General features: G+C 34.5%; 1 protein-coding gene across 1 annotated transcript in view; it reads left to right on the forward strand.

Moving 5' to 3' along the window:
- The window catches only part of mamdc4 (MAM domain containing 4), a 102,591-nt gene that overhangs the window by 61,303 nt on the left and 19,526 nt on the right, over positions 1–21,762 (forward strand). Inside the window, exons 12-21 of the mRNA XM_061980894.2 lie at positions 1,023–1,115; positions 2,791–2,928; positions 3,005–3,144; positions 6,964–7,072; positions 7,161–7,265; positions 16,631–16,765; positions 16,845–16,972; positions 17,096–17,312; positions 20,544–20,681; positions 20,758–20,885. Of these exons, the coding sequence (XP_061836878.2) occupies positions 1,023–1,115; positions 2,791–2,928; positions 3,005–3,144; positions 6,964–7,072; positions 7,161–7,265; positions 16,631–16,765; positions 16,845–16,972; positions 17,096–17,312; positions 20,544–20,681; positions 20,758–20,885 (1,331 nt within the window). The remainder of the gene's footprint in view (positions 1–1,022; positions 1,116–2,790; positions 2,929–3,004; positions 3,145–6,963; positions 7,073–7,160; positions 7,266–16,630; positions 16,766–16,844; positions 16,973–17,095; positions 17,313–20,543; positions 20,682–20,757; positions 20,886–21,762) is intronic.

The following is a 21,762-nucleotide window of genomic DNA, read 5'->3' on the forward strand; positions in this document are numbered from 1 at the left end:
CCTTCACAGATGTGTAAAGTTACCCATGTCTTGGGCACTAATACACCCCCATACCATCACACATGCTGGCTTTTACACTTTGCGCCTATAACAGTCCGGATGGTTCTTTTCCTCTTACAACCACAGTTTCCGAAAACAATTTGAAATGTGGACTTGTCAGACCACAGAACACTTTTCCACTTTCCATCAGTCCATCTTAGATGAGCTCGGGCCCAGCGAAGCCGGCGGCGTCTCTGGGTGTTGTTGATAAATGGCTTTGGCTTTGCATAGTAGAGTTTTAACTTGCACTTGCAGATGTAGCGACCAACTGTAGTTACTGACAGTGGTTAACTAAAGTGTTCCTGAGCCCATGTGGTGATATCCTTTACACACTGATGTCGCTTTTTGATGCAATACCGCCTGAGGGATCAGATTCTCTGAACGTTTTGATGATATTACAGACTATAGATGGTGAAATCCCTAATTTCCTTGCAATAGCTGGTTGAGAAATGTTGTTCTTAAACTGTTGGACAATTTGCTCAGGCATTTGTTCGCAACGTGGTGACTTTCGCCCCGTCCTTTGTTTGTGAATGACTGAGCATTTCATGGAAGCTGCTTTTATACCCAATCATGGCACACCCACCTGTTCCCAATTAGCCTGTTCACCTGTGGGATGTTCCAAATAAGTGTTTGATGAGCCTTGCTCAACTTTATCAGTCTTTTTTGCCACTTCTGCCAGCTTTTTTGAAACATGTTGCAGGCATCAAACTCCAAATGAGCTAATATTTGCAAAAAATAACAACGTTTTCCACTTCGAACGTTAAATATCTGGTCTTTGCAGTCTGTTCAATTGAATATAAGTTGAAAAGGATTTGCAAATCATTGTATTCTCTTTTTATTTACCATTTACACAACGTAAATAGTTGGAGGATACCCAGTTAGTTAGGATGCTTGTCTCTACAGCCACGCAGTTCTGGTTGACAGAATATAAATCTAATGTGTTGATGTTTAGAATAACAATGCCAATGTTGTTTCTGTCTTAGGGGATTTCTTGTACAGTAAAGGCAGCTCAGCTTGGACAGATACCAGCATCGGGAGTCAAAGTTGGGTACTTCACAAGAATTCCACTGCAAAAGGTATGCATATTTTTATTTGAAATCAGAATCAGAATCAGAATCAGCTTTATTGTCATTAGGCAAGGTAACGAGATTGAGGCCATTCCATACAGTGCGATGTGTGCATTCTAGAAAAACAATGTGCAAATATATAGAAATATAAAAAATGTAGAAGTGCAATGAATATGGTGTGAAATGAATATATACATGAAAAAAACAAAAACAAAAACAGGGTGGTTGGTGGAATGGGTTATTGCACCGAAGAGAAGGCAGTTATGAGGGACAATGGGGCAGTCCGTTCAGGATGGTTATGGCCCTGGGGAAGAAGCTGTTCTTTAGCCTGTTTGTTTTGGTTTTAATGCACCTGTAGCGCTTCCCAGAGGGCAGCAGGTGGAACAGGTCAGAGCCAGGGTGGGTGCTGTCCTTGATGATGGCACTGGCTCTGTTGAGGCAGCGGGAGGTGTACATGTCCGTCAGAGAGGGGAGAGGGCGGCCGATGATCTTCTGAGCCGTCTTGACCACTCTTTGCAGCCTCTCCCTGTCTGCTGCAGTGCAGCTGCCGTACCATACCGTAATACAGTAGGTCAGCAGGCTCTCGATGGACGAGCGGTAGAAGGTCAGCAGCAGGTCAGGCTTCAGGTTGTACTTCCCGAGGACTCTAAGGAAGTGTAGCCGCTGCTGAGCCTTCTTGATGATTGATGTGGTGTTGACTGTCCAGGAGAAGTCATTAGAGATGTGGACTCCAAGGTACCTGAAGGTGTGGACCCTCTCTACACGCTCGCCGTTGATGTAGAGGGGGGCAGGGTCGGTGCTGCTCCTCCTGAAGTCGACGATGATCTCTCTGGTCTTGCTGGTGTTGAGAGCGAGGTTGTTCTCCGAAGACCAGGCCGTCAGCTTCAGGACCTCCTCTCTGTAGGCAGCCTCGTCACCCCTGGAGATGAGCCCGACCACTGTGGTATCGTCGGCGAACTTGACGGTAAGGTTGTCACTGTGGGCCGGACTGCAGTCATGGGTGTAAAGGCAGTAGAGGAGGGGGCTCAGCACACAGCCCTGTGGGGAGCCGATGCTCAGCGTGCGGGAGGATGAGAGGTGCGGGCCAAGTCTCACATTCTGGGGTCGGTCCGTTAGGAAGTCCCTTATCCAGGCGTTTGTGAGAGGGGGGAGGCCAAGAGTGTCCAGTTTATTGCAGAGTCTGTCCGGGATTATTGTATTGAAGGCAGAGCTATAGTCCACAGAGAGCATCCGGACGTAGCTCTGCTGCTGCTCCAGGTGGTTCAGAGCAGAGTGGAGAGCAACAGCGATGGCGTCCTCTGTGGACCTGTTCGCCCGGTATGCGAACTGGTGGGGGTCGAAGTCTGGAGGGATATGGTCCTTGATGTGCTGGAGAACAAGTCGCTCGAAGCACTTCATGATTACCGGAGTGAGGGCCACTGGTCGGTAATCATTCAGGCTGGTGATGGGAGACTTCTTCGGCACCGGGATTATTGTAGATGACTTCAGGCAGGATGGGATGACTCCCTGAGCCAGGGAGAGGTTGAAGATCCTGGTGAGGGGGGGAGCGAGCTGGTGGGCGCACGTCCTGAGCACCTTTCCAGGTACTCCGTCTGGTCCGGTAGCCTTCCTGGGGTTCACAGCCAGGAGCACTCGTCTGACAATCACTGGATTTTGTCTGATCGATGCTTTGTCTATTTCTCAGAGGAATACTTGTACGTGGCCAAGGCCCCAGGCCAGCAACTGACTGAGGCCCAGACGCGGACTCCCGTCCTGGGCCCCTCTGGCCCGACTTGTACCCTACGTTTTGATTTTGCACTCACGGGCAATCCGGCTCACATAGGTAATTGACTGCACCGGTATACCACATGTCTTTTCTAGTATTTTCTACTTACTGAACACTACATCAACCATTGCAGGTGAACTGTCTGTCAGGGTGATTGACAGCATTTTGGGAGCGCAGCCAAAACTGTGGGAGTTCAGCGGAAAGACTGGAAAAGGGGAGGTCGAGTGGCAACATGCAGAAGTGGCCGTTGGAGCCAGAAACCAGCGTTTTCAGGTACATTTTTTTTAGGTTAGTGCGTGCAACAAAAATACAAAACAAGAGTGTATTAGTGCCCAAGACATGGGTAACTTACACATCTGTGAAGGCACCATTAATGCTGAAAGATACATACAGGTTTTAGAGCAACGTCTTTTTCATGGACGCCCCTGCTTATTTCAACAAGACAATGCCAAGCCATTTGTTACAACAGCGTGGCTTCGTAGTAAAAGAGTGCGGGTACTAGACTGGCCTGCCTGTCGTCCAGACCTGTCTCCCTATGAAAATGTGTGGCGCATTATGAAGTAGGGATGTCCCGATCCCGGTTTTTGCACTTCCGATCCGATACCGATATTGTTTTTGCATTTCCGATCCGATACCGATACTGACCGATACCGATACTGACCTATCCGAGCATGTATTAAAGTTTAAAGTTATTTAGCCTACTTAGTTGTCAGAATCATGTTGAAAAGGGTTTTAGTACTCTTGATAACAACTAGCCAGCTGAATTAGGGGAGTTTGAATAATACACAATGGTTGGTAACAAGAAACTGACCTGTTTATTCAAGGATAAACACAAAATAGACAAAATTATACATGACAAACAGAAAAGGCATCATTGAACTAGGGCTGGGCGATATGGCCTTTTTTTAATATTGCGATATTTTAAGGCCATATTGCGATACACGATATATATCTCGATATTTTGCCTCAGCCTTGAATGAACACTTGATGCATATAATCACAGCAGTATGATGATTCTATGTGTTTTGATTGATTGATTGAGACTTTTATTAGTAGGTTGCACAGTGAAGTACATATTCCGTACAATTGACCACTAAATGGTACCACCCCAATAAGTTTTTCAACTTGTTTAAGTCGGGGTCCACTTAAATTGATTCATGATACAGATATATACTATCAGATATATACTATCATCATAATACAGTCATCACACAAGATAATCACATTGAATTATTGACATTATTTATAATCCAGGGTGTGGAGGGGGGCGCCGGATGTAAGTGTCAAAAAGACAGCCAAAAGAGTTTGATATGAGAATAAATCTAAAGTTAAAATATAGGGTAGAAATGCACCCATTTGCAGGAAATGTAGTCTTGATTTTCAACATTTTCTTTCAAGGCTTGCATGTCTACATTAAAACATTCTTCTTCATACTGCATTAATATATGCTACTTTTAAACTTTCATGCAGAGAAGGAAATCACAAGTAAAATAATCACTAATTTTTTCATACGGTGTTGATGTGGAAATTTTTGCCATTTTGATGGTGTGGACGTGTGGCACCGAATGGAGATAAGCGTCTCGACAGACGTCACAATATTTGAACAATGATGACGAAAACTGTTGTCTCTGTCTTGTCCGTGTGTCGAAAATTGTAATGCGCTTATTTTTTTATTTGATTTTGTGCGTGGCATAGATTTGCCGTGCGCAGAGGACGCTTGAGCAGGCGCGCACCTTAGCGGCTGCGCTAGCATCACAGCTAACGTTAGCCATGCCGCTACCTCGCTCTCTGCTCGGGGAGGACGTATACGTATGTGACGTATGACGTGACAGTATGTGACGTATGACGTGACAGTATGTGACGTGTGTAAGAAGGTGCGCTCGTTGTCTGTGAGAGGGAGACACAGGAAAGAGTGAGAAGAGCCTGTCGTGTAATGCCAGCAGCTAAAAGCAACTGCGTGAGATTCCACAGACGTGTGGATGTGTTGAAGGTGTGCTGGAAAATGCGGAACGGAAATTACGGAGCAGCAGAAAAGTGGAATGTATTATTTAAATCGGTGCATTGGAAAACGCGGACCAGAGTTTTTTTTTAAACTGGATCTGGATCGGCATTTTCCCATGCCTTGCCGAAACGCAATTTTTGTCAAATATCGGCAGCCGATCCGATCCAAATATCGGATCGGGACATCCCTATTATGAAGCCTAAAATATCACAACGGAGACTGTTGAACAACTTAAGCTGTACATCAAGCAAGAAATTTTCTCTTTTAACATGTTCTTTCTACACTTCTGTTAACATGTAATAATCACTTACTCTTCTGTTGTTTGGATGTTTTACATTATTTTTGGATGATACCACAAATTTGGGTATCAATCCGATACCAAGTAGTTACAGTATCATACATTGGTCATATTCAAAGTCCTCAAATGTCCAGGGACATATTTCCTGAGTTTATAAACATAAAATACATTTTAAAAAAACAAAAGATTTTGTGATGCTAAAAAATATCGATGTAGTCATAGTAGTATCGACTAGATACGCTCCTGCACTTGGTATCATTACAGTGGATGTCAGGTGTAGATCCACCCATGGCGTTTGTTTACATTGTGACACCGGTGAGCTATTGTATCCTCCTACGGTGTGTAGTGAAGCATGTTTAGCTATTCCTCGTCCTGCAGTGATAATGCTACTTGGAAGAAACTAACTTTATTTTGTCGCCATGGAGACAAGGATTAGTGATTTAGAAGTAGCTACAGCACTGCAGACTGCGGATGGACTTTAGCTGCAGTCTTAAAGCACCTCTTCCTGAGGGTGTTTCAGTGTTATAACTTCACCTTTATCTTTACTTTTTAAGCCAAAATGTATCCATTCTCCCTTTTCTGTGTACACCCCGTGTCTGCTTGTAAGTACTCCGTGTGTGTGCGCTGCCAAACATGCTCCTCACGACGTGGCGATGATGAAGGGGCGGGGGGTTGGGAGACCGGTATTTTTTAGAGGCGGTATAGTACTGAATATGATTCATTAGTGTCGGGTTCAAACACTGATGACATCTATTAAACAAGACAAGAAGCAAGGAATTAAACAGAGACAGAATTAAATTTGGCTCAATTGAGGAGAGACGTCTGGACTGTACTCTTGTACAGTTCCACATGTTTTTTCACCATGCTTTCTGTAACCAACCGGACCAAACTCACACGCATTACAAACATAGCAGCTAAAATCATCGGCCTACCCACACCCAACATTTCAGACATAAACCACAGGTCCATCACCCGACTGGCAAAAACAATAGTTCAGGATATCACTCACCCACTACACCAATACATCATCCCACTACCATCAGGGCGCAGGTACAGAACAATCAAATTCCGGAGGGCCCGCCTCAGGAAAAGCCTGATCCCTGAAGCTATAGCCGCCCTTAACAGCAGGCCCGGCCGACCTGTCTGACAAGCCTGTAAATGTGTGTTAGTCATGTATGATGTCTTTTTGTTATTTTTTTTTTGTGTGATGTGTAATGTCTAGTGTTTAAATGTACGGCAGTGACAATGAATTTCCCCAAGGGGACCAATAAATCTAATCTAATCTAAAAAAAAAAAAAAAAAAAAATCACCCCGCTCCCTGACGAAAGATTGTACGCCTCCTCTTTTATTTGGACTTTCCCTGATTACATTACAAAAGCTGTTTCTAAGGGACGGGGGTCATAAACAGCCATCGCCTTTGGTTACAGAACAGTTCAAAGAAAAGGTCGTTAACAGTTCACAGAAGAGGTCCCCTGTAGGGGAGTCAGGTCTTCGCTTTGTAGATCTCGGGTCAAGACAATATATTTCTGTCGATTACAATACATGAAAGAAACAGAACACCTTCATGTTGCTTCCCATCCTACTCAGTGGAGTTTTACAAGCCTGCTTCTTGGTAGGTTCAAAGACAGCTTTTTGTCTTCTCGCCGGGAACTCATTGAAACACAAAGTTTTGTGATAACTTTGATACAATTATTCTGACAATTAGTATCGCGGTACTATACTAGTACCGGTATACCGTACAACCCTAGTTCTAAAAAAAAAAAAAGCTGTATTTTTTTGTTTTTTTCAACAGTTAGCATTTGAATCCCGCGCAGAGAAACTGTGTCCTTCCGCCAAGATTAAAGTCCAAAACGTCCACTTCACTGGTTGCCATGCAAATTATTTTCCGTCTACTTCAACAGGTAAACCTTTTCATTACAGTATTCAAACAATTTATAACATCCTTTTCCTCAATGCATTGCCTTGTGTTGCATGTCTTTGGGGAGGAAGTACTGTCATGTAACTTTGAGGATGGACTATGTGGATGGCACCAGGACAACAGTGACAACTTTGACTGGACACTGCTGGATGGGATGGACCACACCACCGGGTTTGGTGCGTTTGAGAGCATATATTATTCTATTCATAATCTCATAATCAACCTATGCTATTGTATAATTATGGACTATTTAATACGGTATGTGTATTGGAGGTCTATGTGTGTAAAGCATGTTCGATGATAACCTAAATTAAGATTAAGTAAACATTGGTAACTGTAGCTGCGACCTATAAGGATAACTTTATCAAATGATAATGGGTGTAGTTCAGATCAATACATGTGCTAATCCTAATTGAAATATACACCAATAAATAAATAAAAAACACAAAATAAATAAATAAAAATGTGTGATTAAAATACAAAATTAAATACAAATATTTAAATACAAAATTTTAATGAAAATAATACAATAATGTATAAAGAAATACAAATTCTAAATGCAATAAAATAATTGAAAAATAATATTATAAAATACAACATAATAAACATTTAATAAAATTGATAAACATTTAAAATAAAAATTATATAAATTAAAAAAATCCAATAAAATACAAAAAAAATGCAAAAATCTAAATAGAATAAAAAGAGTTAAAAACATTTTTTTTTATAAAGATACAAAATTAAATAAAAATCATAAATTAAATGAAAATAATTAATTATTTCTAAAAATAAAACTAATTAAGCGATGTGGGCTTCACGGTGGCAGAGGGGTTAGTGCATCTGCCTCACAATACGAAGGTCCTGAGTAGTCTTGGGTTCAATCCCGGGCTCGGGATCTTTCTGTGTGGAGTTTGCATGTTCTCCCCGTGACTGCGTGGGTTCCCTCCGGGTACTCCGGCTTCCTCCCACCTCCAAAGACATGCACCTGGGGATAAGTTGATTGGCAACACTAAAAATTGGCCCTAGTGTGTGGATGTGAGTGTGAATGTTGTCCGTCTATCTGTGTTGGCCCTGCGATGAGGTGGCGACTTGTCCAGGGTGTACCCCGCCTTCCGCCCGATTGTAGCTGAGATAGGCTCCAGCGCCCCCCGCGACCCCAAAAGGGAATAAGCGGTAGGAAATGGATGGATGGATGGATTAAAAATACAAAATAATAAATAAAAACACAAATTTAATAAAATGTATTTAAAAAAATTAAAAAATTAAATACAAATTATAATTTAAATGAAAATAATTAATTATTTCTAAAATTAAAACTAATAAAGCAATATAAAACATACAAAAATAATGATTATTAATAATCTATATGTTTTTAAAAATACAAAATAATAAATAAAAACAAATTTAATCAAATGTATTAAAAAAAATCTAAATTCAAATGATGTCAATTCAAAATACGATTAAATAATTAAAAAACCTGAACGAAAAAGAAATAATACATTCATAATTAAAAATGACAGGAAATAAAAGTAATGAAAATTAATAATACAAAATAAATACAAGTGAAATAGCATCAAGGGTTGGAATTGGGGGTTAAATCACCAAAAATGATTCCCGGGCGCGGCCACCGCTGCTGCTCACTGCTCCCCTCACCTCCCAGGGGGTGATCAAGGGTGATGATAAAATACAAAGAAATGCAAAAATCTAAATAGAATAAAAATAGTTAAAAACATTTTTTTTATAAACATACAAAATTAAATAAAAATTATAAATTAAATGAAAATAATTAATTATTTCTAAAAATAAAACTAATCAAGCAATATAAAACATACAAAAATAATGATTATAAATAATCTATATGTTTTTAAAAATACAAAATAATAAATAAAAACACAAATTTAATAAAATGTATTTAAAAAAAATCTAAATTCAAATAATGTCAATTCAAAATACGATTAAATAATTAAAAAACCTGAACGAAAAAGAAATAATACATTCATAATTAAAAATGACAGGAAATAAAAGTAATGAAAATTAATAATGCAAAATAAATACAAGTGAAATAGCATCAAGGGTTGGAATTGGGGGTTAAATCACCAAAAATGATTCCCGGGCGCGGCCACCGCTGCTGCTCACTGCTCCCCTCACCTCCCAGGGGGTGATCAAGGGTGATGATAAAATACAAAGAAATGCAAAAATCTAAATAGAATAAAAATAGTTAAAACAATTTTTTTATAAAGATACAAAATTAAATAAAAATTATAATTTAAATGAAAATAATTAATTATTTCTAAAAAATAAAACTAATTAAGCGATTTAAAACATACAAAAATAATGATTATTAATAATCTATATGTTTTTAAAAATATAAAATAATAAATAAAAACACAAATTTAATAAAATGTATTAAAAAAAAATCTAAATTCAAATAATGTTAATTCAAAATTAAGTCAGGAATATTAAAGTTTGGTGATTTGGTAAAATTGCAAACAGCTAAAATGATGTACAAAGCAAACTATAACCTGCTACCAAAGAATGTACAACAATTCTTCTCAACTAAAGAGGAGAAATATAACCTTAGAGGAAAAAATAATTTAAAACATTTATATGCACGTACAACACTTAGAACTTTTAGCATATCAGTATGTGGAATTAAATTATGGAATGGATTAAGTAAAGAAGTTAAAAATTGTACTGATATGATCCAGTTTAAGAGGTTGTTCAAAATAATAGTGCTTACAGAGTACAAAAAAGAAGAATTATGAGAAATACTTTCAACCTTATTGAAAATAAGGTTGAAAGTATCTCAGTATGTTAATAATGACTGAATTAATTAATTAATTAATTACATATTACAAAACTGTTGTATACTAATTCATAGATGTTATTTTATTATATAAAAAGGTCAGTAAATGATTCTATATATATGTAAACGCTTGAAGTGAGAAAGGGGTAGGATTAAATAAGCTTTGCTTCTTCCTACTCCTTTTCGGGCATGATGTAAAATGAAATGATATGAAATTGTGTGATGTATTATGATGTAAGTGTGTTCATGTTCGAAATAAACTAAAGAAAGAAAATACGATTAAATAATTAAAAAACCTGAACGAAAAAGAAATAATACATTCTTAATTAAAAATTAAAAATGACAGGAAATAAAAGTAATGAAAATTAATAATACAAAATAAATACAAGTGAAATAGCATCAAGGGTTGGAATTGGGGGTTAAATCACCAAAAATGATTTCCGGGCGTGGCTACCGCTGCTCCCCTCACCTCCCAGGGGGTGATCAAGGGTGATGATAAAATACAAAGAAATGCAAAAATCTAAATAGAATAAAAATAGTTAAAACAATTTTTTTATAAAGATACAAAATTAAATAAAAATTATAATTTAAATGAAAATAATTAATTATTTCTAAAATTAAAACTAATAAAGCAATATAAAACATACTAAAATAATGATTATTAATCATCTATATGTTTTTAAAAATACAAAATAATAAATAAAAACACAAATTTAATGAAATGTATTTAAAAAAATCTAAATTCAAATAATGTCAATTCAAAATACGATTAAATAATTAAATAACCTGAACGAAAAAGAAATAATACATTCTTAATTAAAAATTAAAAATGACAAGAAATAAAAGTAATGAAAATTAATAATACAAAATAAATACAAGTGAAATAGCATCAAGGGTTGGAATTGGGGGTTAAATCACCAAAAATGATTCCCGGGCGCAGCCACCGCTGCTGCTCACTGCTCCCCTCACCTCCCAGGGGGTGATCAAGGGTGATGATAAAATACAAAGAAATGCAAAAATCTAAATAGAATAAAAATAGTTAAAACAATTTTTTTATAAAGATACAAAATTAAATAAAAATTATAATTTAAATGAAAATAATTAATTATTTCTAAAATTAAAACTAATAAAGCAATATAAAACATACAAAAATAATGATTATTAATCATCTATATGTTTTTAAAAATACAAAATAATAAATAAAAACACAAATTGAATACAATTTATCAAAAAAAATCTAAATTAAAATAATGTCAATTCAAAATACGATTAAATAATTAAAAAAACCTGAACGAAAAAGAAATAATACATTCATAATTAAAAATTAAAAATGACAGGAAATAAAAGTAATGAAAATTAATAATACAAAATAAATACAAGTGAAATAGCATCAAGGGTTGGAATTGGGGGTTGAATCAGCAAAAATGATTCCCGGGCGCGGCTACCACTGCTGCTCACTGCTCCCCTCACCTCCCAGGGGGTGATCAAGGGTGATGATAAAATACAAAGAAATGCAAAAATCTAAATAGAATAAAAAATAGTTAAAACAATTTTTTTATAAAGATACAAAATTAAATAAAAATTATAATTTAAATGAAAATAATTAATTATTTCTAAAATTAAAACTAATAAAGCAATATAAAACATACAAATGGGTTGTACTTGTATAGCGCTTTTCTACCTTCAAGGTACTAAAATAATGATTATTAATCATCTATATGTTTTTAAAAATACAAAATAATAAATAAAAACACAAATTTAATGAAATGTATTTAAAAAAATCTAAATTCAAATAATGTCAATTCAAAATACGATTAAATAATTAAAAAACCTGAACGAAAAAGAAATAATACATTCTTAATTAAAAATTAAAAATGACAGGAAATAAAAGTAATGAAAATTAATAATACAAAATAAATACAAGTGAAATAGCATCAAGGGTTGGAATTGGGGGTTAAATCACCAAAAATGATTCCCGGGCGCGGCCACCGCTGCTGCTCACTGCTCCCCTCACCTCCCAGGGGGTGATCAAGGGTGATGATAAAATACAAAGAAATGCACAAATCTAAATAGAATAAAAATAGTTAAAACAATTTTTTTATAAAGATGCAAAATTAAATAAAAATTATAATTTAAATGAAAATAATTAATTATTTCTAAAATTAAAACTAATAAAGCAATATAAAACATACAAAAATAATGATTATTAATAATCTATATGTTTTTAAAAATACAAAATAATAAATAAAAACACAAATTTAATAAAATGTATTAAAAAAAAAATCTAAATTCAAATAATGTCAATTCAAAATACGATTAAATAATTAAAAAACCTGAACGAAAAAGAAATAATACATTCTTAATTAAAAATTAAAAATGACAGGAAATAAAAGTAATGAAAATTAATAATACAAAATAAATACAAGTGAAATAGCATCAAGGGTTGGAATTGGGGGTTGAATCACCAAAAATGATTCCCGGGCGCAGCCACCGCTGCTGCTCACTGCTCCCCTCACCTCCCAGGGGGTGATCAAGGGTGATGATAAAATACAAAGAAATGCAAAAATCTAAATAGAATAAAAATAGTTAAAACAATTTTTTTATAAAGATACAAAATTAAATAAAAATTATAATTTAAATGAAAATAATTAATTATTTCTAAAATTAAAACTAATAAAGCAATATAAAACATACAAAAACAATGATTATTAATAATCTATATGTTTTTAAAAATACAAAATTATAAATAAAAATACAAATTTAATAAAATGTATTTAAAAAAAATTTAAATTCAAATAATGTCAATTCAAAATACGATTAAATAATTAAAAAACCTGAACGAAAAAGAAATAATACGTTCATAATTAAAAATTAAAAATGACAGGAAATAAAAGTAATGAAAATTAATAATACAAAATAAATACAAGTGAAATAGCATCAAGGGTTGGAATTGGGGGTTAAATCACCAAAAATGATTCCCGGGCGCGGCTACCGCTCCTGCTCACTGCTCCCCTCACCTCCCAGGGGGTGATCAAGGGTGATGATAAAATACAAAGAAATGCAAAAATCTAAATAGAATAAAAATAGTTAAAAACAATTTTTTTATAAAGATACAAAATTAAATAAAAATTATAATTTAAATGAAAATAATTAATTATTTCTAAAATTAAAACTAATAAAGCAATATAAAACATACAAAAATAATGACTATTAATCATCTATATGTTTTTAAAAATACAAAATAATAAATAAAAACACAAATTTAATAAAATGTATTTAAAAAAATCTAAATTCAAATAATGTCAATTCAAAATACGATTAAATAATTAAAAAACCTGAACGAAAAAGAAATAATACATTCATAATTAAAAATGACAGGAAATAAAAAGTAATGAAAATTAATAATACAAAATAAATACAAGTGAAATAGCATCAAGGGTTGGAATTGGGGGTTAAATCACCAAAAAAATTTCCCGGGCGCGGCCACCGCTGCTGCTCACTGCTCCCCTCACTTCCCAGGGGGTGATCAAGGGTGATGATAAAATACAAAGAAATGCAAAAATCTAAATAGAATAAAAATAGTTAAAACAATTTTTTTATAAAGATACAAAATTAAATAAAAATTATAATTTAAATGAAAATAATTAATTATTTCTAAAATTAAAACTAATAAAGCAATATAAAACATACAAAAATAATGATTATTAATAACCTATATGTTTTTTAAAATACAAAATAATAAATACAAACACAAATTTAATAAAATGTATTAAAAAAAAATCTAAATTCAAATAATGTCAATTCAAAATACGATTAAATAATTAAAAACCTGAACGAAAAAGAAATTATACATTCTTAATTAAAAATTAAAAATGACAGGAAATAAAAGTAATGAAAATTAATAATACAAAATAAATACAAGTGAAATAGCATCAAGGGTTGGAATTGGGGGTTAAATCACCAAAAATGATTCCCGGGCGCGGCCACCGCTGCTGCTCACTGCTCCCCTCACCTCCCAGGGGGTGATCAAGGGTGATGATAAAATACAAAGAAATGCAAAAATCTAAATAGAATAAAAATAGTTAAAACAATTTTTTTATAAAGATACAAAATTAAATAGAAATTATAATTTAAATGAAAATAATTAATTATTTCTAAAAATAAAACTAATTAAGCGATATAAAACATACAAAAATAATGATTATTAATAATCTATATGTTTTTAAAAATACAAAATAATGAATAAAAACACAAATTTAATACAATTTATTTAAAAAAATCTAAATTAAAATAAAGTCAATTCAAAATACAAATAAATAATTAAAAAACCTGAACGAAATACAAATAATACATTCATAATTAAAAATTAAAAATGACAGGAAATAAAAGTAATGAAAATTAATAATACAAAATAAATACAAGTGAAATAGCATCAAGGGTTGGAATTGGGGGTTAAATCACCAAAAATGATTCCCGGGCGTGGCCACCGCTGCTGCTCACTGCTCCCCTCACCTCCCAGGGGGTGATCAAGGGTGATGATAAAATACAAAGAAATGCAAAAATCTAAATAGAATAAGAATAGTTAAAACAATTTTTTTATAAAGATACAAAATTAAATAAAAATTATAATTTAAATGAAAATAATTAATTATTTCTAAAATTAAAACTAATAAAGCAATATAAAACATACAAAAATAATGATTATTAATCATCTATATGTTTTTAAAAATACAAAATAATAAATAAAAACACAAATTTAATAAAATGTATTTAAAAAAATCTAAATTCAAATAATGTCAATTCAAAATACGATTAAATAATTAAAAAACCTGAACGAAAAAGAAATAATACATTCATAATTAAAAATTTAAAATGACAGGAATTAAAAGTAATGAAAATTAATAATACAAAATAAATACAAGTGAAATAGCATCAAGGGTTGGAATTGGGGGTTAAATCACCAAAAATGATTCCCGGGCGCGGCCACCGCTGCTCCTCACTGCTCCCCTCACCTCCCAGGGGGTGATCAAGGGTGATGATAAAATACAAAGAAATGCAAAAATCTAAATAGAATAAAAATAGTTAAAACAATTTTTTTATAAAGATACAAAATTAAATAAAAATTATAATTTAAATGAAAATAATTAATTATTTCTAAAATTAAAACTAATAAAGCAATATAAAACATACAAAAATAATGATTATTAATCATCTATATGTTTTTAAAAATACAAAATAATAAATAAAAACACACATTTAATAAAATGTATTAAAAAAAATCTAAATTCAAATAATGTCAATTCAAAATACGATTAAATAATTAAAAAACCTGAACGAAAAAGAAATAATACATTCTTAATTAAAAATTAAAAATGACAGGAAATAAAAGTAATGAAAATTAATAATACAAAATAGATACAAGTGAAATAGCATCAAGGGTTGGAATTGGGGGTTAAATCACCAAAAATGATTCCCGGGCGCAGCCACCGCTGCTGCTCACTGCTCCCCTCACCTCCCAGGGGGTGATCAAGGGTGATGATAAAATACAAAGAAATGCAAAAATCTAAATAGAATAAAAATAGTTAAAACAATTTTTTTATAAAGATACAAAATTAAATAAAAATTATAATTTAAATGAAAATAATTAATTATTTCTAAAATTAAACCTAATAAAGCAATATAAAACATACAAAAATAATGATTATTAATCATCTATATGTTTTTAAAAATACAAAATAATAAATAAAAACACAAATTTAATAAAATGTATTTAAAAAAAATCTAAATTCAAATAATGTCAATTCAAAATACGATTAAATAATTAAAAAACCTGAACGAAAAAGAAATAATACATTCTTAATTAAAAATTAAAAATGACAGGAAATAAAAGTAATGAAAATTAATAATACAAAATAAATACAAGTGAAATAGCATCAAGGGTTGGAATTGGGGGTTAAATCACCAAAAATGATTCCCGGGCGCAGCCACCGCTGCTGCTCACTGCTCCCCTCACCTCCCAGGGGGTGATCAAGGGTGATGAGTCAAATTCAGAGAATAATTTCGCCACACCTAGTGTGTGTGTGACAATCATTGGTACTTTAACTTTAAATAAAGAGGCTGTTTGCAACATTAACACAGTTGCCTACAAGGCGCTAATTTATCAATGTATTTTAAGCGTCTGATTTCTATGAAAGTTCTCATTTATCCAGGTCATTATAATCTCATGGCTTATTGGACTGTATGGTTTATGGCTTGAAAGAGTTTACTAAACACGTATGTAACACGTGCATGCGCATTAGCATCGGGTGTTGTTAGCTAATGATAGCAATTTGCATAGTTAGTATTCACTGTCATGGAACATACAGTATATTTACAGTATATTCTATTATAACAACATGACTGCAAATTGTTCCTTGCTTCTTTTAAACTGATTTTGTATGTGTGCACGCTTCTCCCCTTTGGGTACGTGTTGACAAGAAACACACTTGCAAACATCCCCTTTAATACATATAAAACAAATACAAATACAATGTTAACTTTAAAATTATTTTAAAAAATACAATAAAAATTAAAAACACCTAAATGTAATACAAATGATGAAATAAAAAAAAACACAAATTATATAAATTAAAAATACTAATTCAAAATTAAATGTAAAAAAATTACAACTGATGTCTTATTTTTGAATGCAAAATAAAAGCGGGTATTTTGTCTGTTTTTGCTGTTAAATTCCAGGTAAAAGTCTGGTGGTGGACATGTGGAGTTCCTCCCTGCGTGGTGCATTAGGACGTTTACTGTCACTTCCACTTTTACCAGGTAGAACGGACCAATGCCTGACCTTTTTCTACAAAATCTACGGCCCCAACACAGGTGAGGTTGTGAGTGAATCAAAAGCAAACCTCTGAAGTCCAACAAATTTGAAATCGAACTATACCTTCTCTCATTTTAGGTACACTGAATGTCAAATTGTTTGACAAGCATGGTTATGAGGAGGTGCTGTGGACCCGCAGTGGAGCACACGGAAACATGTGGCATGAAGCCCACTGCCCAGTGCCACACCAGCTCATAACATATCAGGTATGCCAGAACCTCAACATTTTCAAAATATCGTTCATCCCCAATCTGAGAAATCACTTCTACATGTCAAGGGTTCAATATTAGCATAATTTCCCCCATCTAAAGTATTTCTTCCGCCCACAGTTGACGTTTGAGGCAGTCCGCGCCGGTTTTGATGGTCGGGTGGCCATCGATGACGTGGCATTGTTGGCCCAACCGTGCACCGTGCCAAGAGTGTGTTCCTTCGAGGGTCAGAGGTGTGGCTACAAAAGCTACGGTCAGGTTTACTGGCTCCATCGGAATGGACACGCTGCAAATGTGACCGGACCCAAAACTGATCACAGTCTGGAAACAGAACTGGGTAATGAAAAGTAGCGTTTTTATGATCTTGATACATTTTTGGTCGGTCATAGTGATCAGCGGTATTTTTCGGACTATAAGGCGCACGTAGAATCCTCTCATTTTCTCAAAACTTGACAGTGCGCCTTATGACCCGGTGCGGCTTATGTACGGAATAATTCTGGTTTTGCTTACCGACCTCGAAGCTATTTTATTTGGTACATGGTGAAATGATAAGTGGGACCAGTAGATGGCAGTCACACATAAGAGACACGTGTAGGCTGCAATATGACTCAAGTAAACAACACCAACATTTTATATGTTCCATTGAAAATGTAGAACATTACACACGGCGCTCAAAAATCTGTCAATATATTTATGTGAATGTGTAATGTACCGTACGCATACTTGCCAACCCTCCCGAATTTTCCGGGAGACTCCCGAAATTCAGCGCCTCTCCCGAAAAACCTCCCGGGACAAATATTCTCCCGAAAATCTCCCGATTTTCAGCCGGAGCAGGAAGCCACGCCCCCTCCAGCTCCATGCGGACCTGAGTGAGGTCAGCCTTTTTTCATGACGGCAGGACAACAGGGTGACAAGAACTAAATCATCCAGACTAGAGATAAATTGTATTATTATGTTTATTTTTACCTAAAAATAAATATATTTATTAATTAAAAAAAAAAAAAAACTAAATACATTTTTACTATATTTTGCTAAAAACATCAAAATTAATTGTATTTTTATTTGTATTTTTTCGTGACTCCTTATTACATCCAGCCATAGAATTATACATTAAAATAAACATATTTGAAATAATTGATTTTAAATTATCATAATAATTCATTTTAAATGACCATATTTAATTATTAAAATAATTGATTGTTTATCAACAACTTTAGCATTTTATTCATTACATTTTGAAACTCTCAGAAGCCAAGTTATGTTATATTCCTTAATGTTTATTTATGCAAGTTTGAAGTATCAATTATCTAAACACAGTTTTGTTTGCATATTTTCAGGATGTAGATATATATATATATATATATATATATGTATATGTATATGTATAAAATACTTGACTTGGTGAATTCTAGCTGTCAATATACTCCTCCCCTCTTAACCACGCCCCCAACCACGCTCCGCCCCAACCCCGACCACGCCCCCACACCCCACCTCCCGAAATCGGAGGTCTCAAGGTTGGCAAGTATGACCGTACGGCATAATTCTGGTTGTGCTTACTGACCTCGAAGCAATTTTATTTGGTACATGTTGTAATGATAAGTGTGACCAGTAGATGGCAGTCTAACATAAGAGATACATGTAGACTGCAATATGATGTCAGCAAACAACACCAAAACTTAAAATTTTCCATTGAGAAAATAGAACATTATGCTCAAAAATCTGTCAAAATGTGTTTAGTAGGACTTTGGTAAGCTATGAAGCCACACCGCTTGATGGATTGTACTGTGCTTCATCATAGGAGTATTATTATGGTGTGTGTATAAGGTAAAACATATTATCTGGCGTTTTGTTTAAAAAAAAACTATGCAAAAGCAACTTTTCTTACCTTCTGGTACCTGCTGATGTGTATTTGGGATCTGCATAAGTCCTTAAAATTTACGCGCGTCCGCCTTTGTAGTCCGTGCGGACACCGTAGTCGATAAGCTTCTTCTTTGTCTCTACCTTCTTGTTATGTGACATTCATCCTCCACTGTTGCCATTTCTAATATAAAGTAGTGTAAAGTTCTTACTTATATCTGTCAGTAAACTCGCCATGAAAGCGCTAAAACATACCGGTGTAGTGACTTTACATTATCCACCCAAGGAACTTTAGTTATTAGAGAGTTACGGTCGGACGTTTTTTTCACGGGACACATTTCGGGCGTTGTTGTTGCACTAGTGAGCCACGGATGAGGAGATTTGAAGTAATCTCTAGTTTTGTTTAGTTTTTAATGCAGATGCTTTAAAACTGGCAAGTTAAAAACAATGTAAAAAACAAAATTATTTATTTTTGCCATATCACCCAGGCATACTTTATGTGTTGGTGTATATTTTCAAATCATGCTGAAAAACAGACTACATACCAGGAACATTACAGTTATATCTTCTTAAAGTCTAACTGCTGCTTTTATTTATTTATTTATCATATTTGCTTGAGGTACTTATGAATTTTGACTAGAGATGACCGATAATGGCTTTTTTTGCCGATATCCGATATTCCGATATTGTCCAACTCTTAATTACTGATTCCCATACCAAGCGATACCGATATATACAGTCGTGGAATGAACACATTATCATGCCTAATTTTGTTGTGATGCCCCGCTGGATGCATTAAACAATGTAACAAGGTTTTCCAAAATAAATCAACTCAAGTTATGGAAAAAGAAATGCCAACATGGCACTGCCATATTTATTATTGAGGTCACAAAGTGCATTATTTTTTTTAACATGCCTCAAAACAGCAGCTTGGAATTTGGGACATGCTCTCCCTGAGAGAGCATGAGGAGGTTGAGGTGGGCGGGGTTGAGGTGGGGGGGGGGGGGTAGGGGTTAGCGGGGGGTGTATATTGTAACGTCCCGGAAGAGTTAGTGCTGCAAGGGCTTCTGGGTATTTGTTCTGTTGTGTTTATGTTGTGTTTCGGTGCGGATGTTCTCCCCAAATGTGTTTGTCATTCTTGTTTGGTGTGGGTTCACAGTGTGGCGCATATTTGTAACAGTGTTAAAGTTGTTTATACGGCCACCCTCAGTGTGACCTGTATGACTTGTGTGTGTGAAAAGCCGTAGATATTACGTGACTGGGCCGGCACGCAAAGGCAGTGCCTTTAAGGTTTATTGGCGCTCTGTACTTCTCCCTACGTCCGTGTACACAGCGGCGTTTTAAAAAGTCATACATTTTACTTTTTGAAACCGATACCGATCATTTTGAAACCGATACCGCTAATTTCCGATATTACATTTTAAAGCATTTATCGGACATTCCTAATTTTGACAAATGCAATTTTGAACAAACTGAGGACATGACCCCAAAACAGCACTATTAATAATGTTTATTAACACAAAACATATTTCAAACAAGCGCCAACTGTATCAATCTAGTGCCAACTGAAGACTACATAAACTTATACCATATGTATTTTATGTCTAATATGTCTATTATCAGTTTGTAATTTAGTCTTAATTATTCACTTTTTATGCATCATAGAGTAATTCTAATAAAACATGGTTTGTCCTACCTGCTCTGCGTGCAGGTTTTTACATGATGGTTAGCACCGGGAGACGCTTCCTACCCACTGGTGGCGCAGCAACACTTATGTCGCCTCTCCGCCAGGGAACGGCTAAAACAGAGTGTGTCCATTTCTGGTACCACATGGCAGGAGAGAATCCCGGTGAGTCCCGAGCTGGCTTGAACACGACCGGAAATGTCCACAACTCTGTTTAAAAGTGTGCACTGGTTGTGTACAGGTGCTCTGTCAGTGTATATGAAGCCAGTGAGCGGTGAGAGGGTGAAGATCTTCACGGATAGTCTGAACCAGGGAGATGTGTGGCGCCGTGGCAGTGGAAACATATCACCTAATCTTGTGGACTGGCAGGTAAAGTGTGGAGAACCTCACTAACCTTTAAAGTGGAGTACTTTGCATATTTACTAGAGATGTCCGATAAATGTGTTAAAATGTAATATCGGAAATTATCAGTATCGTTTTTTTTTATTATCGGTATCGATTTTTATTTTATTTTTTTTTTTAATTAAATCAACATAAAAAACACAAGATAAACTTACAATTAGTGCACCAACCCAAAAAAACTCCCTCCCCCATTTACACTCATTCACACTCATTCACACAAAAGGGTTGTTTCTGTTATTAATATTGTGGTTTCTACATTATATATCAATATATATCAATACAGTCTGCAAGGGATACAGTCCGTAAGCACACATGATAGTACTAATAGTACTAACCTTTAACAGTTAATTTTACTCGTTTTCATTAATTACTAGTTTCTATGTAACTAATTTTATATTGTTTTAATTTATTTTTTATTCAAAAAAAGGTTTTTCATTTATTTATCTTATTTTATTTATTTATTTATTTTTTAAAGTACCTTATCTTCACCCATACTTGCCAACCTTGAGACCTCGGATTTCGGGAGGTGGGGGTTGGGGGGCATGGTCGGGGGTGGGGCGGGGGGCGTGGTTGTGGGCGTGGTTAAGATATATATATATATATATAAAAAACACTTGACTTTCAGTGAATTCTAGCTATATATATATAATAAATTATTATTTATTTATATATATATAAATAAATAAAAGAAATACTTGAATTTCAGTGTTCATTTATTTACACATATACACACACATAACACTCATCTACTCATTGTTGAGTTAAGGGTTGAATTGTCGATCCTTGTTCTATTCTCTGTCACTATTTCAGAACACACACATTGTACAAATGTACATTATAAAAC

This window comes from Nerophis lumbriciformis, linkage group LG20 (genome assembly GCF_033978685.3).
Source record: "Nerophis lumbriciformis linkage group LG20, RoL_Nlum_v2.1, whole genome shotgun sequence".
In the NCBI taxonomy this organism is placed as follows: Eukaryota; Metazoa; Chordata; class Actinopteri; order Syngnathiformes; family Syngnathidae; genus Nerophis; species Nerophis lumbriciformis.